The sequence below is a fragment of the Podarcis pityusensis genome, assembly GCF_964106645.2.
Source record: "Podarcis pityusensis genome assembly, chromosome: 8".
Classification (NCBI taxonomy): domain Eukaryota; kingdom Metazoa; phylum Chordata; class Lepidosauria; order Squamata; family Lacertidae; genus Podarcis; species Podarcis pityusensis.
This window is the reverse complement of record NC_138033.1, coordinates 54,252,874-54,266,295: the sequence shown is the minus strand read 5'-3', so window position 1 is coordinate 54,266,295 and position 13,422 is coordinate 54,252,874. Positions and strand designations below refer to the sequence as shown.

At 44.5% G+C, this 13,422-nt stretch overlaps 1 protein-coding gene across 1 annotated transcript in view; it reads right to left on the bottom strand.

Annotated features, from left to right (window-relative positions):
- The window catches only part of CDH13 (cadherin 13), a 680,788-nt gene extending 669,047 nt beyond the window's left edge, over positions 1–11,741 (bottom strand). Inside the window, exon 1 of the mRNA XM_081016580.1 lies at positions 11,511–11,741. Coding sequence (XP_080872706.1) covers positions 11,511–11,612 — 102 coding nt within the window. The 5' untranslated portion in view covers positions 11,613–11,741. The remainder of the gene's footprint in view (positions 1–11,510) is intronic.
- Between the last annotated feature and the right edge of the window lie 1,681 nt (positions 11,742–13,422).

Sequence of the window (13,422 nt, the reverse complement as noted above, 5' to 3'; positions counted from 1 at the left end):
CCACAGTAGTGGGAGTCACTGGACCTCGCTCGTACCAGGTGGCACTCGAAGACGGACGCTTGTGGCGACGGCACATAGACCAGCTTAGGCGCAGGGTTGGGGACTTGGACACTACCGAGGTGCCCCCAACTGCGTTTGCGGCTCCAGAAGAGACACGTACAGATGGCGAGGCCCCACCTACACCTCCCTCACAAACTGCCAGCGTGGAGCCGAACCAAGCCGTTTCAGAACAGACTCAGACCACTCCACTTGCGGAGGCTCCACCCACAGCAGCGGATCCAGGGGAGTTGGTTCCAACGCCACCTAGGGTCGCACCACAGCCTCAGCGAGAACTGTGTGGCCCTCCGGACTTGGCTACCAGTCCCCGGCGGTCTGGCAGAGTTTCCAAGCGCCCAACTTATTTAAAGGACTATGTTGTTGGACAGGTATCACTGTTGGTCTAAGTATGGGAAATGTAACCGATATGCTTTTGTGCTTAATTGAACCATTACGCGTAGTGCTGTATATAAGGAAACCATTACGATTGTAACTAACGCCTTATCTCGGTGGGGAGGGGTGTTATGTAGTGTAGTTTCACCCTGGGCCAACAGGGGGATACTGTATATAGTTTTCACTCAGGTCTGTAGATAGTTTTCACTCAGGTCCGCGGCAGTTATTTTAGGCGGGAACTCTGGGCTGTTGTGGTTACAATGTTGACAGCCGGCTGCCTATAAATACAGGCCGGCTGAGCTGTTCGCAGTCAGTTCTATTCCAGCTTACCATAATAAAGAGCTACTTGAAGAAATCGCTGTGCCGGCTGCTATGTCAACCCACGACTCAACACTTCTATATAGTGAGAAGGTGGGGAGGGGTATTACTCAGAAGGGTGGTGGGAATGGGAGATTGGCAGATAGCTGAGATGAGCCTGAACGTTTACAAGTGCAACTTGAACGTTTACAAGTGCAACTGGTGGAAATGTATTGGGAACAGCAAAGGAGGGAGGAAAATAAAAGGAACATCGGGGGCGGGGGAAGTCAGCTTTTATATTTGTATTAAGTTGGTCATCATTTGTTAAAAATTGTGGAAAATCAATAAAAAAAATAACCGGGGATGATTGGGGAAATGATCAGAAATGCCACTTCCTGCAAGAGATGTTTCAGAAAGGGTAATTTCCCATGATCTACCAGAAGTGACATGCCAAAATGTGCTCAGAGGCGCCATTTTTACCACAGCTGCTGTGATGGAGGGCAGAACAATCCAAGCTATTGAGATGACCCCTGATCCCCTTCTTGTTTCTCAGCCTGCAGCATGTGTGACAGTGAGTGACTTCGCATATCTGTAATTACTTGGTTTTCAATTACTGAGTTTTGCAGGCATTCATTTTGAATATTCACACACACAAAACTCCCTCTAATGCGTTTCTGAATATTCAAAGGGAATGCTTGCAGAAATCCAATAGCCTTTGAGCTGAACAAGCGGGTGACTCTGCATCCCTAACTGGGACCCTTGGAAAGTGGCAAAATAATCATCTATAAACCTTTTGAAACTCCCACGTGAACTGGGAGAGGGGAAGGGGAGTTGAGTGTTAATTCATAAGGGCAGTTTAAAAGGCATCACATCAATTTATCTTTGTCAGGAGTTCAAGCTGACAAAAAAAGTTACCTTAAAATAATTTACACTATCCATCATAAAAAGGCTCATCAAAAAGGAAGATACAGATTTAGCACTGAACCATAAACTCCCAAGGACTTTTGGACAATGAAGAATGAGCAGCCAAACTGCTATTTGGAGGGCTATGTCCTCGCGAGACTTTAAAGCTTGGGGGGTCCTTTTCAACCTGAAGGCCACATGCAAATGTCAGTGGTGGGTGGGGCCACTGGCAAAAGTGGGCAGAGAAATAGATGTGACTCTTACATTCATCCAGCAGGCTAAATCTACAGCTTCCTTTGTCCAATAGGCTATATTGTCCAGTAGGCTACACCTACAGCCACCTTACTCCAGTAGGCTACATTTACAGTGATCTTTGTCCAGTGGCCCATCTAGTCCAGCATCCTGTTCTCGTAGTGGCCAACCAATGCCCCCAATGGGAAGTTTGCAAGCAGGAGATGCTTGGAACATTAAGTGTTGCTGCACTCAACTGGTATTCTGAGGCATGCTGCCTCTGACAGTTAGTGACCAACCAGCTTGGGAAAGCCCACAACCAGGACATGAGGGTGATACCAAGCTAGGGGTTGTGTCTAATTCATGCTAGGGGTCTTCTCTAATTCACAGATTTCAGATTATAAAATACTGAAGCAGTAAACCTTTTGACCCTCTCCAACTCAGGCCATGTTCTCGCCCCTGAATGCAGGGTGGGGCAAATCCACCCATGGGAGAAACCAAAGGAGTAAGCTATCATCTGTCCCTTCCCCCCTCCATTGCTAGCGTTTCTGGTCTAACATGTTGAATTGAATTAACAACAGGATTTTGAATGCTGCTTCAGCTGCCAGGGTGCTGACCGTGAGAGAGTCCAATATTTCACTCCAAATCCCAGTTGATGGATGGTTTGTTCCTCATCTTTTCTTTTCTTTTTTAAAAAGAAAGATCTTTTATAGCATCTGTTCAACACATCTACAAAACCTTTTCACTTTTCAATCCTGGAGGGTTAATCCATCCTGCTGCTTGCTGAATGCAAAAATAATAAAATAAAATAAAAATAGGGAGAAGAGGAGGAAGGGAAACGACATATCATCTGAAGCTGGGCAGCTTCACAGGCTGACATGGACTTTCTTTAATGAGAACGAGGAGATGACACGACCAATATATTAATGACACAATAAGTTACTCACTAGCTTGCCTGACTCGCAAACCGGTCTCTTGAGATCCAAGCCGAGAAGCATTCCCTTTGAAGAGGTAAGGCCAAGTTAACGCACTGGTGTGGCGATGAATATTTCATAGCTCATAAGAGTTACCTCCCTTTCTCTCCCTGCAGATATGAACTGACATAGTAAGCAAGAGGCAAAGCACAGAGAGAATCTGAAGGTTTCTTGCACTCGTGTGTATTTCATTTCTTCCTTTAAAAAGAAATCAAGAAGTTAATTGATCTCAGTCTGTAATAAGTAACAGAGCAATGCATGGAGAATTTAAGAGAAAGAGATGTAAATGTATCAAAAAATTGAAGGGTTTTTTTGAAGCTCCTAAGGCACTATAGATTCAAAGCAGTATCATGTCCTTTCAAACTGTCATGGCTTCCCCCAAAGCATCTTGGGATCTGTAGTCTGCTAAAGGTGCTGAGAGTTGTTAGAAGACCCCTGTTGATGGTTAAACTGCTCTGGAAAGTGTAGCTCTGTGAGGTCCATCTAGCTCAGTATTGTCCTCACTTACTGGCAGTGCTGCTCTGGGATTTCAGGCCAGGGTCTCTCCCAGACATACCTAGAGATGCCAGAGATTTAACCTTAGGCCTTCTGTATGCCAGGCAGATGGTCATAGCTGTCAAGCGTCCCTTATTTGGCGGGACAGTCCCTTATCCCAGCGCTGTGTCCTGCTGTTGTCCCTTATTGATGATGTCCCTTAAATTTCCCGGGTTTCAAAGGAAGCAGCTCCTCTCCCTCCCTCCCTGCCAGCCAGGGAGGAGAGAGGCTCCAACTGTGTTGCTTGGCTGCGTTGCTCACCCAATAAGAAGTCTAAGAACGACTGGGGGGTGGAGCTTGCATGCCTTGTGCTGGTCAAATTGGCTGTGTTGCCTGGGGACTTGCCTTTGCTCAGCGCTTCCCAGTGGAGAGGTGACGGTGGTTTTCCTTGAGGCTTCATGCTTCATTTGGCTGCTGGCTAGGCTTTCTGCCTTTGGCTCGGAGGGGCTCAGAAGTTGAACATACCTGTGCCTGGAAAATCCCTTATTTTGGCTGCTGATCCCTTATTTTTGCGGCTGCTGGTCCCTTATTTTCAAATTTGTAAGTTGACAGCTATGCAGATGGTCTACTGCTGAGCTATGGCCCTGGGTTAAAAAGCCAGTGTGGCATAGTTGTTACTGTGTCAGACTAGGACCTGGGAGAGCAGGGTTCAAATCCCCATTTGGCCATGAAGCTCACTGTGTGACCCTGGACCAGTCACTGCCTCTCAGCCTAACTTTACCTCACAGAGTGATGATAAGATGGGGATGAGATGTGTGTATACCACCTTGAGTTCTTTGGAGAAAAATGGAAATGAATGAATGAATGAAATGTACTTCAATTTTGCTGGAAGAAAAGCAAAGCCTGCTTCTTCATGAAAATTCTCCTGGGGCAGCCCCATTGAAGTGAACAGAAGATACACAGAAGACATTCATGTTGACTTGCACTCAAGGAAAACTCAACCTGAGATTTGCAACTGAATCTTTGGGGGGGGGGGCAGACCTTGCAGCTCATGTGAGGAAGACATGCTTCATTTGCCATTAGTTTTCTCCCCATATCAAGAGAACAATTGGAGAATGTTCCTCATTTCTCCTACCATCCTCAACTCTGCTTTTGTCACACTCTGTAAAAATAAGTTAACCAGAAATATTATTTTTGTCTAAGCCTAAATTTCAAAGCATCTCTTGTCATCTGGCAGGCAGCTTCACACATTGTCTCTTTGGAGACATCTGTGCAGCAGAACACCACGGAGCAACTAAATCCAGAAGCTGGCCTGGGGATGGGTGGAAGAGGCCTTTTGTTTGTGCCATCAGGGAAAGCTTCCTAACAGAGAGAAAATTATTAGATGCTGGAATTGCCTCCTGGGTACAGGGGAAATTGTCCTCACTGGCAAGGGAAGAGAAAACATACAGTAGAAAAAGTTTTTTAAAAATGAAAATAAGGTAAATGGATGCTGAAAATACAGAAAACAGTATATAGGGTATAAATGACTACCTGTTGTCTGCAAACCTTGCTGTCCAATGACCTTCCTTCTGTGATGTCACAGAATGTTCACAATTCGCATAAGACCAGAGAAGTTTAGCTACTCAGTATTAACCATAGTCATAACTGTTGTGAAGACGGAAGAGATTTGGATGGGCTGGGAAGACAGCTGCACCCAAAGCAGATCTCTCGCTCTCTCTCTTTAATAATTTTGATTTTATTATACATTACAAATGTTTTATTTATTTGTCCCCTCCTCCTTTATATTATATTGATTTTACGTAAGGCACCTTGTGTACTGTTTCTAAAAGGGCCTGATATAAATCTACCAATTAACAACAATTAATAAATAGTCAATGAAGCCTAAGGGCATAAAATATGCGGCCTGCTGGTGAAAAGGCTTTTTAGGACATGTATTTCCAAGGGAAGGAAACTCCAGGGAAGAAGAGGCACACCATCACTGATTGGCTGGGAAGCGTGTCCCATGAAAGTTCTTTCTTGTCTGCTTTCAATACCGTAATCACAAGCAGCAAAGAGTTCCAACTTCCTGCTGAATGCTTCTTTGTTTGGCCTTAGAAGTATAACCTTCAACAAAATGGAGTCTTCCTCTTCAGGGTTCCAACCAGCCGGCCCTGTCTCATTCTGTGATGCTCCAATCCATCCTCCTGCTCCAGTTTTACATTTCATTTCTCTTACTTATTCCATGGCTACTGGGTATGCTCAGTCCTCACTGAGTTGATTTTGGGGTTCCTTCTTTATTTAAAGATTTTCCTTTCTTCTGCAAACCTTGCCAGCTTATGCATGGATGGCACCAGGCCCTTGGAGAGCTTGTTTGAGGCCTAGGATAAGTGTTTTGTTAGATTAAAGTTATAAACACAAACAAAATAAGCAGTGTGTCCTGGGTGGGGCCCTCCAACCAGCTTAGTCTCTGAGGTTCAGGGCAAGCGTACCAACCTGCTCTCCCCATATCCTGCATGGACTTGGATGACACCATTCTGGCTGTACAAGGATCCACCAGTTTGGCTACATAAAGGATCCACCCTCAGAGAAGTCAACACTTATAAACTGGTGTCAAGAAGTCTAGTCTCAGGGTTTTGGTGTCTGGATCCAACACCTCAAGGTGCAGAGAATCTGCTGAGCAATCCTGTTCCTCCTCTAAGGAGACCTCAGGCTCCAGGTGTGGGCAGGGCTGAATACTGACATGCAGTGAGCAGACTGAATTTCCAAGGAATCCCACAACTGCCCTCCCCAGCTGATTAGGAACATGGGAAGCATCCCTAGTTTCCAGTTTCAATGGAACAGACTCCCACACGAGGTGGTGGATTCTCCTTCCTTGGGAGTTTTTTAAGTAAGGTTGCTATATTTCAAAAAGTGAAAAAAGCACTGCAGACATGGGTTGCCATACGTCCAGATTTTCCCGGACATTTTGCCGATTTCTGCCTGGAAACTGCTTCCGACTGTGGTATTCTGGATATGTCCTGGAAATTCCAGGTGTATGGCAACCCTATTTTAAGCAGAGGTTGGATGGTCATCTGTCATGGATGCTTAAGTTGAGATTCTTGCATTGCAGGAACTTGGACTAGATGACCCTTAGTGTCATTTCCAACTCTACACTTATACAATTCTTTGATTCTATGCTGTGTCAGACCCTTTGGTCTATCTAGTTCGGTGCTATCTACACAGACTGGTAGCAACGCCCCAGGGTTCCAAGCAGGGGACAATTCTACCTGGCAAATCTAAAGATTGGATCTTAAGACAGGGATGGGGAAGCTTTTTCAGCTTGTGAAACCCATTTCCTCATTGGGAAACTTCCAGGGGCCACATGCCAGTCGATGAAGCATTCCAGCTATGGAAAAGACAGATGTTTCTAAGCACACAAACTCACACATATTTATCCAGGCAAGAATCACAGTTCACAAGATAGACAAAATAGTATTTTTAGAGGGGCTTGGAGTAGGGCTGGTGATGAACACAGTGTGAGTTGGGGAGCATACTGAGGGCCAGGCAGAGAGGTCTAAAGAGCTGCATTCTGGCCCCAGCATTGGGGTCCCCCACCATTATCTATACTGGCTGGCCCCAGTTTTTCAAGTTCCAGACAAGATGTTTCTCAGCTATATCTGGAGATTCAGGGAATTGCATCTGGGACCATCTGTATGCAACACATATACTTCACCATTAAGCTACACCTCTTCACCACTCCACCCCCCCTGGCCCCACCAAGACAGCCCAGTATTTTCAAGTCCAAAGCTGGCAACCCACATTGTGATGGATGCGCCTACACTGACACTGCAGAACGATGGAGGCAATGACCTAATTTGCTTGTGCATGTTCCAGCTGATTGTGCACGCCAATCACACTGTCTCATCACCCATTATTCATCTAGGTATTCATTTGCGTACATTACAGCCTGACCTGCATGCAAGTAGCCATAATGATGTGTACAGTTTATGTGCATATTTCTGCATAAGCAGGTGTGTGTTGCGGGGTGGGTGCGGGAAAGAGAAAACATCCTAGATAGCAATTTGGTTTGGATGAAGCTTTTGTACTTCTCTTTGTTTCATTCCCCTCCCCCCGCCCCACGGCACTTTAAAGTTCCTTTTTGATTGACAGTTATTCAAGGGCTGCTTCTCAGGGCTATGCTTGCATTTTTGAACGCTAAAAGAAAAGAAAAATTACAAAGTCTACGGTATCTTGCAGGACCCCGTGTTGTCTGTCACATTTGCTTTCATTTTATTCAATCATGTACCTGTCACTTTTGCTGAAACATGACTCCCATTCTTTATGCGCTGTTTTTCCACTTCTTAAGCACCTCCATCATCTCTTGAAAATTAGCCTTCCTTAAAACACAAGCTGCTTCCCCCCCCTCTCTAAACCAGCCTTTATACACACACCAGCAATCAACAGCAGGAGAAAATTTTGCCACTGCTGCAACCAATTGTGTTTGGAAAGTATCAAAGCGAACCTTCACACAAATTGCAGGTGGGGATGAAGTCAAAGGGAGCTCTTTAAGTGCTCCTGAGTGCCAAAGATCAGGTGCTCTCTTTGCACCAAGAGAAGTGGGTGTTAAGAAATCAATTCTAGTATTGGGACTGTCGACTGATTGCAGGATAAAACTCTGGTTAAAGGCCATTCAAACTCCATCCTTGAAATTTAACTTCTGCTGCTTTCTAATGGAAATGGGATACTGATAGAGGGCTGGAGCAAATCTTTGGCCTTGGCCAGAGGAAAGGGGGCTGTGCATGTGGTCCTTTTCTTCTACTGCTTCTGCTTCTTCCCTAACCATAGAATTTCTTTCCTCTTGGCCTGCCTCTTTGACTTTTATATTCAGCAGTCTAGCCTCACACATTCCCTGCCTCCATTGTCTTGCTTAGAGTAGGCCCTAACTCAGGGGTGAGGAACCTCAGTGCCTTGAGAACCTCCCTAGGCTACAACCTGTCCTCAGGCCACAGTCCCTTTCTCAGGCCATAGTCTTCATAGGCATGCCCTCCTTGAGTCATTTTGCCTGGCTGGAATTTTCCCTTGAACTGGGATCATGCCGCTTACTTCCTCAGACAGCAAGATGTGTGTGCATGTGCAGATATGTGGAAGCCTCAGACTTTTGAGTGGCTCCCAGGAATGAGCCACCTGGCTGCTCTGCCTCCATGGTGGGGCTGACCTTCACTCCACAACAAGCCTCCCACTTTCTCCCATACCAGTCATGGCCCCTATTCCTGCATCTGTGGATGAGGGTGTTCCATCTACCCAAACCGGATGCAACTGAGTCATGCCTAGGGGGTGTGCTTTCACTTCTCCAGAGAGCCAGTGTGGTGTAGTGGTTAAGAGCGGTGGACTCGTAATCTGGTGAACCGGGTTCGCGCCTCCGCTCCTCCACATGCAGCTGCTGGGTGACCTCGGGCTAGTCACACTTCTTTGAAGTCTCTCAGCCCCACTCACCTCACAGAGTGTTTGTTGTGGGGGAGGAAGGGGAAGGAGAATGTTAGCCACTTTGAGACTCCTTTGGGTAGTGATAAAGCGGGATATCAAATCCAAACTCTTCTTCTTCTTCCAGCATTGCCTCGCCAATGTTAAAAGAGGACACCGATTTGCATAAAATTTGCATGTGCTAATGAGTATGCAGTAAATGCACATTTGGAAAAGATTACAGTCTAAATAAAAATGCAATGCATCTCATCCAATAACGGAGAAAGCTGTGACCTAGCCCTGTGTGTTCCTGCTGAGTCTGCCACTATGGGGATAGGAGCCCCTCCCCCAGCTCCTCAGCTGTTTATGCATTGTGTGAAGAAAGAAACCACAGATTAGCCACAACATAAATACATTGGTCTCATTAGGGTTGAGTTTGTTCAATTGCATTAAATACATAGCCCTGTTTCTGAACAATCTATAAGAATTGTGCTTCTCCATTCCCTCAGCCCTCATTGGCCAGAATTGGTTCTTAGCAAACAACTCAGAAGAACCTCAGGCCTGGGGTTAAAATGCCTCTCCCACCCTGCCCAAAATTCTCAGTCTGGCCCTCAACATCTTCATTATTTACTTATTAAATTTATATTCTACCCACCCACCCCCCACCGCCGCCTCGTCAGGAGCTCAGGGTGGCAACACAGTATTGAAACAATGCAGTAAAAAAATAAAATAACTTATCTAAATGATCTAAAAAGTAGTTGGGGTAGTGCAAGTGCCATTGTCTAGCTGGAACACATTCTCTGAGAGAGCCTCTTCCCTTCCTTGGTGAAGAATAGAGAAGGATGTGTGGATGTGGGCAGAAACTAGCCTACTGTAGAAAGGTAAAAATTGCTGCCATTGCCCTGCTCACTTTTGCCTCTTGCCTGGCCAACTACTGGCATGTGGCCTCTGGAAATTTACCCAGAAAAGAATGTGGCTCCCAGGCCCTTAACTGCAACGCTGCTTACTTATTTTTATTTTATTTTATTTTAATATTCATCAAGACCCATGAAGTTATTTGGGCACCTGCAGCACACACATACACATTCCAAAAGTGCTTCTACCCCTCCCTATTAAAATGCAATAACATTACACAACCAACTACTGCCTTGATCTTTCATGACACCCCAAATAAGCTGAAAATGCGCACAGATTTTCATGCAGGTTATAGAAACTGGCATTGAAATGGGGAGAACTGGAGACTGGAAAAGGGACAAACTGGGAGAGAGTTGACAGTTTTGTCTGACCCTAGCAGAGTATCTGTGAGGGGGATACCAACCCCCAACCACCTCCACTATCCCTACGGCCCTGAGACACTGAGAATGTGAAAGAAACCCTAAAAGACCTTCCATATTCCTCATTATGAATGGTAGGTGAAGTTTAAGAGGACCACGTATTTGCACTAATCAAGCCTCTTACACAGGGGCACGGAAAATAATCATTTGCTACCAAACTATCCTGAAATTTTATATCTGCATATATCTCAAGAGGTTCAAACTATGTACTTAGTAGTTTGAGCTCAACCATAATTATATCCTTATTATCTTCATAAGATTTACTTATCCCATTATCAACTCCCTCCTCCATTGGAGGTCAGCCGTGTATCCTTTTTATTGCCCATTTAATCCTTCTACCCACCAACTCCTTTCTGATTGATTCACTTATCATGCTTCTTAGCAGACGAACGCTTTTAACATTTAAAAATAACCACGTCCCTTGTCTCTTTATTCTGTCCAAAGCAACGTCTCCCCTCCTTTCTGGAGTTCAAGTTCTTTACTCACTGAGTTGGCAAAATAAAAATGGGTCAGCATTCTTTTTAAGTTTATTTGTTATCCATGCATTGGTAACTCCCCCAGTTAGTGTGATGGCAGTGTGGTGCAGTGGTTATAGTGTCAGACATAGACCTTAGGAGACCAGGGTTCAAATCTCCACTCAGCTACAAAGCTCACTGGGTGACCTTGGACCAGTCACTGCCTCTCAGCCTAACCAACATCACAGGGTTGTTGTGCGTATTAAATGGGGGTGGGGGAACCATGTCTCCACCTTAAGCTCCTTGGAGAGATAAGGTGGGATATAAATGCAACAAATAAATAAATTGTTGCAATGCCTTCTATATGGGATACCCTTTAGGTTGAGCATGAGGTGGCAGATGGAGCAGAATGCAGTGGCTAGGATGCTTATAGAGACAAAGTACCACCAGCACATGACACATTACTTTGTGGGACTTGCTCTGGCTGAAATTTTGCTGCCAAGTAAGTTCAAGGTTGTGGTACTAACATATACAGGTAAACTCCATACATCTCAGAACCAGGTTATTTGAGGTCCTGCCTTATCCCTTATACCCAGTAGATTGTTGCAGTCTGTGGAGGACTTACTCCTGCAAACCCCATAGATCTCAGCAGTGCTTTTCTTTTATAGAAAAATAGGTACTGGTACTCACCATGAAGTTGTTACAGTAAGTGACGCACCTTTTAACAGCAACAACAGCAACAACAACAAAAAAGAGGGGCAGGTACTGCATACCCTTAAGTACCCCCTGAAAAACAGCACTGGATCTCAGAAGCCTGCTCCACTGTTACTTAGAGCAGGACAATATGGGAATTGCTGACTCCTTGCATCCCTATGGACAGCACAATCTTATGCATGTCCACTCAGAAGGAAGCACAGTTGAATTAAATAGAGCTTACTCCAAGGTTATATGATTGCAGCCTGCATAAGGTGAGGAGTGAATATTTTACTCACATTGTTTCCAGAAGTTACAGCAAACAAGTCTCCATCCACTGGCAGTAAAATAAAGATTAAGAGGTTCCAGATGGCTTTAAACAGACAATTACTTGGTTTCATTGCAAAGGGATCATGCAATCTTTGGATTAGCAAAGATGCAGGTTGTATAATCTCCCTTTTGGAGAGATCTGGTTCTTTTCCACAATTTGCTGAGTTGAGAGCCAAGTCGCATGGCTCCTTTTCTGCTTGTTCCAGGAAGCAGGAAGAGAGAAAAAGACTGAAAAGGGTGGGTTGCCGAGAGAACCTGCAAAGCCACACCCACTCTGGTAACTTGAGCTCAAGGCTCAGGTTAACCCTTTCATGCACACAAATGTTAGTCAGTAATTGTATGATAGTTTTGGACTTGTTGATAGATCAACATTCAATAAGGATTCTGTTATATCACTCAGTGCACCACTATAGTTCATGAGAAGTTCTAGGAACCAAACTCAACTCAAAACTGATGATAGGGAAAGTACTCCTTACTCAGTGCCTTTTAAAAGATGGAGAGGGGATTGTGCTGCACCTACTGTGCAGAAGAAGTGAAGGGTAGAAATGTCTGAACATGCACAAAAGCATGAAAGCATAATCTGTCCATTTTCCTTATACACAGAGGTAGTTTGTAGTAAAGTGATTCATTATGCCTTGCTTTTAATTATTATTATTTTTAATCTTCACACCGATGGCAAGTGAGAACAGTCTCAGCCTAATAAATAGTGAGAGACTATGCCAACAGCTGTTATTATCCAGCATGGGATCTCAGGGGCATTCCTATAAAATCTATTTCCTCTTAAATAGATTTGCTTGGCATCTGTTACTGATGGTGACACCCCACTTAAGACATCTGTCCCCAATATTTGACTTGAGCAAGTGCCTAATAAAAGACCAAAGCAAACTGTGGCATGCAATCAACTCTAGCAAATGGTGGTAACTATGGAAAATGATTAACACACAACTGTAACAATTGATGGCGTAATTGTATCCCAGCTATGGGAGCAATTTTTAATAAGGGGTTACACTGGATGAAAATTATACTGATAGTGTCAGAAGCCACACCTTACCTAATGACCACTGCTGGCTATTTTATTTTTCAATAAGGATACATAACCAGACGTTATCTTTTTGTGTTGATTGATGTTTGGTGGTTGAGATGCTGTTTGTAACCTTGTAATGCACCTGTTCGGAAGAGCAATTATTGCCTTTTGTTCCATGACTGCTAATAATCTGCCACTCGGGCCCATTCTGATGGAAGAGGGAAATGAACACAGTAAGTGTGAAACTGCATCAGGTCTACAGAGATGAGTGTTCTGAAGTCTAAGATCTATTCCATTCTCTGTTTTCTTCGTTTACTTACGAGGGTTTGCTTAAATGAGTGTTTAGTGACATCCTCTGCAAGCCATTCCAATGATGAAGGACCTCCAGGACCTTGCCAGAAGCTTGAAGGTAAGAAACAGCTGGGCAATTGCTCCCAGACTGTAAATTTCTGTTGGGATGAAGCTGATCCAATACCTGAATCCAAACCTGTATGTGTGTACTATAATCCAGGTGCCTAAAGTGTTTTATGGGGAAAGGAAAGCTGGAGGGAGTACATAACACATGAAGAGCCTGATAGATAAGGCCAATGGACCATCTAGTCCAACATCTTGTTGTAACCAGAAGTCTATATACTACTCATAACAGCAACAACAATATGAAAAGTGTTTCTTATTATGTGCAGATCAGTTCCTGGGTGTCAGTTCCTTGAAACAATATAACTCAATGGTATTTTGCATGCAGAAGGTCCCAGCTTCAACCCTGGTATTTCCAGCCAGAGGATTATAGGCAGCAAGATTGGGAAAAACCTCTGCTTGGGATCTCCTTGGAGCTAATGGTCCGTCCAGAACAAATCAGC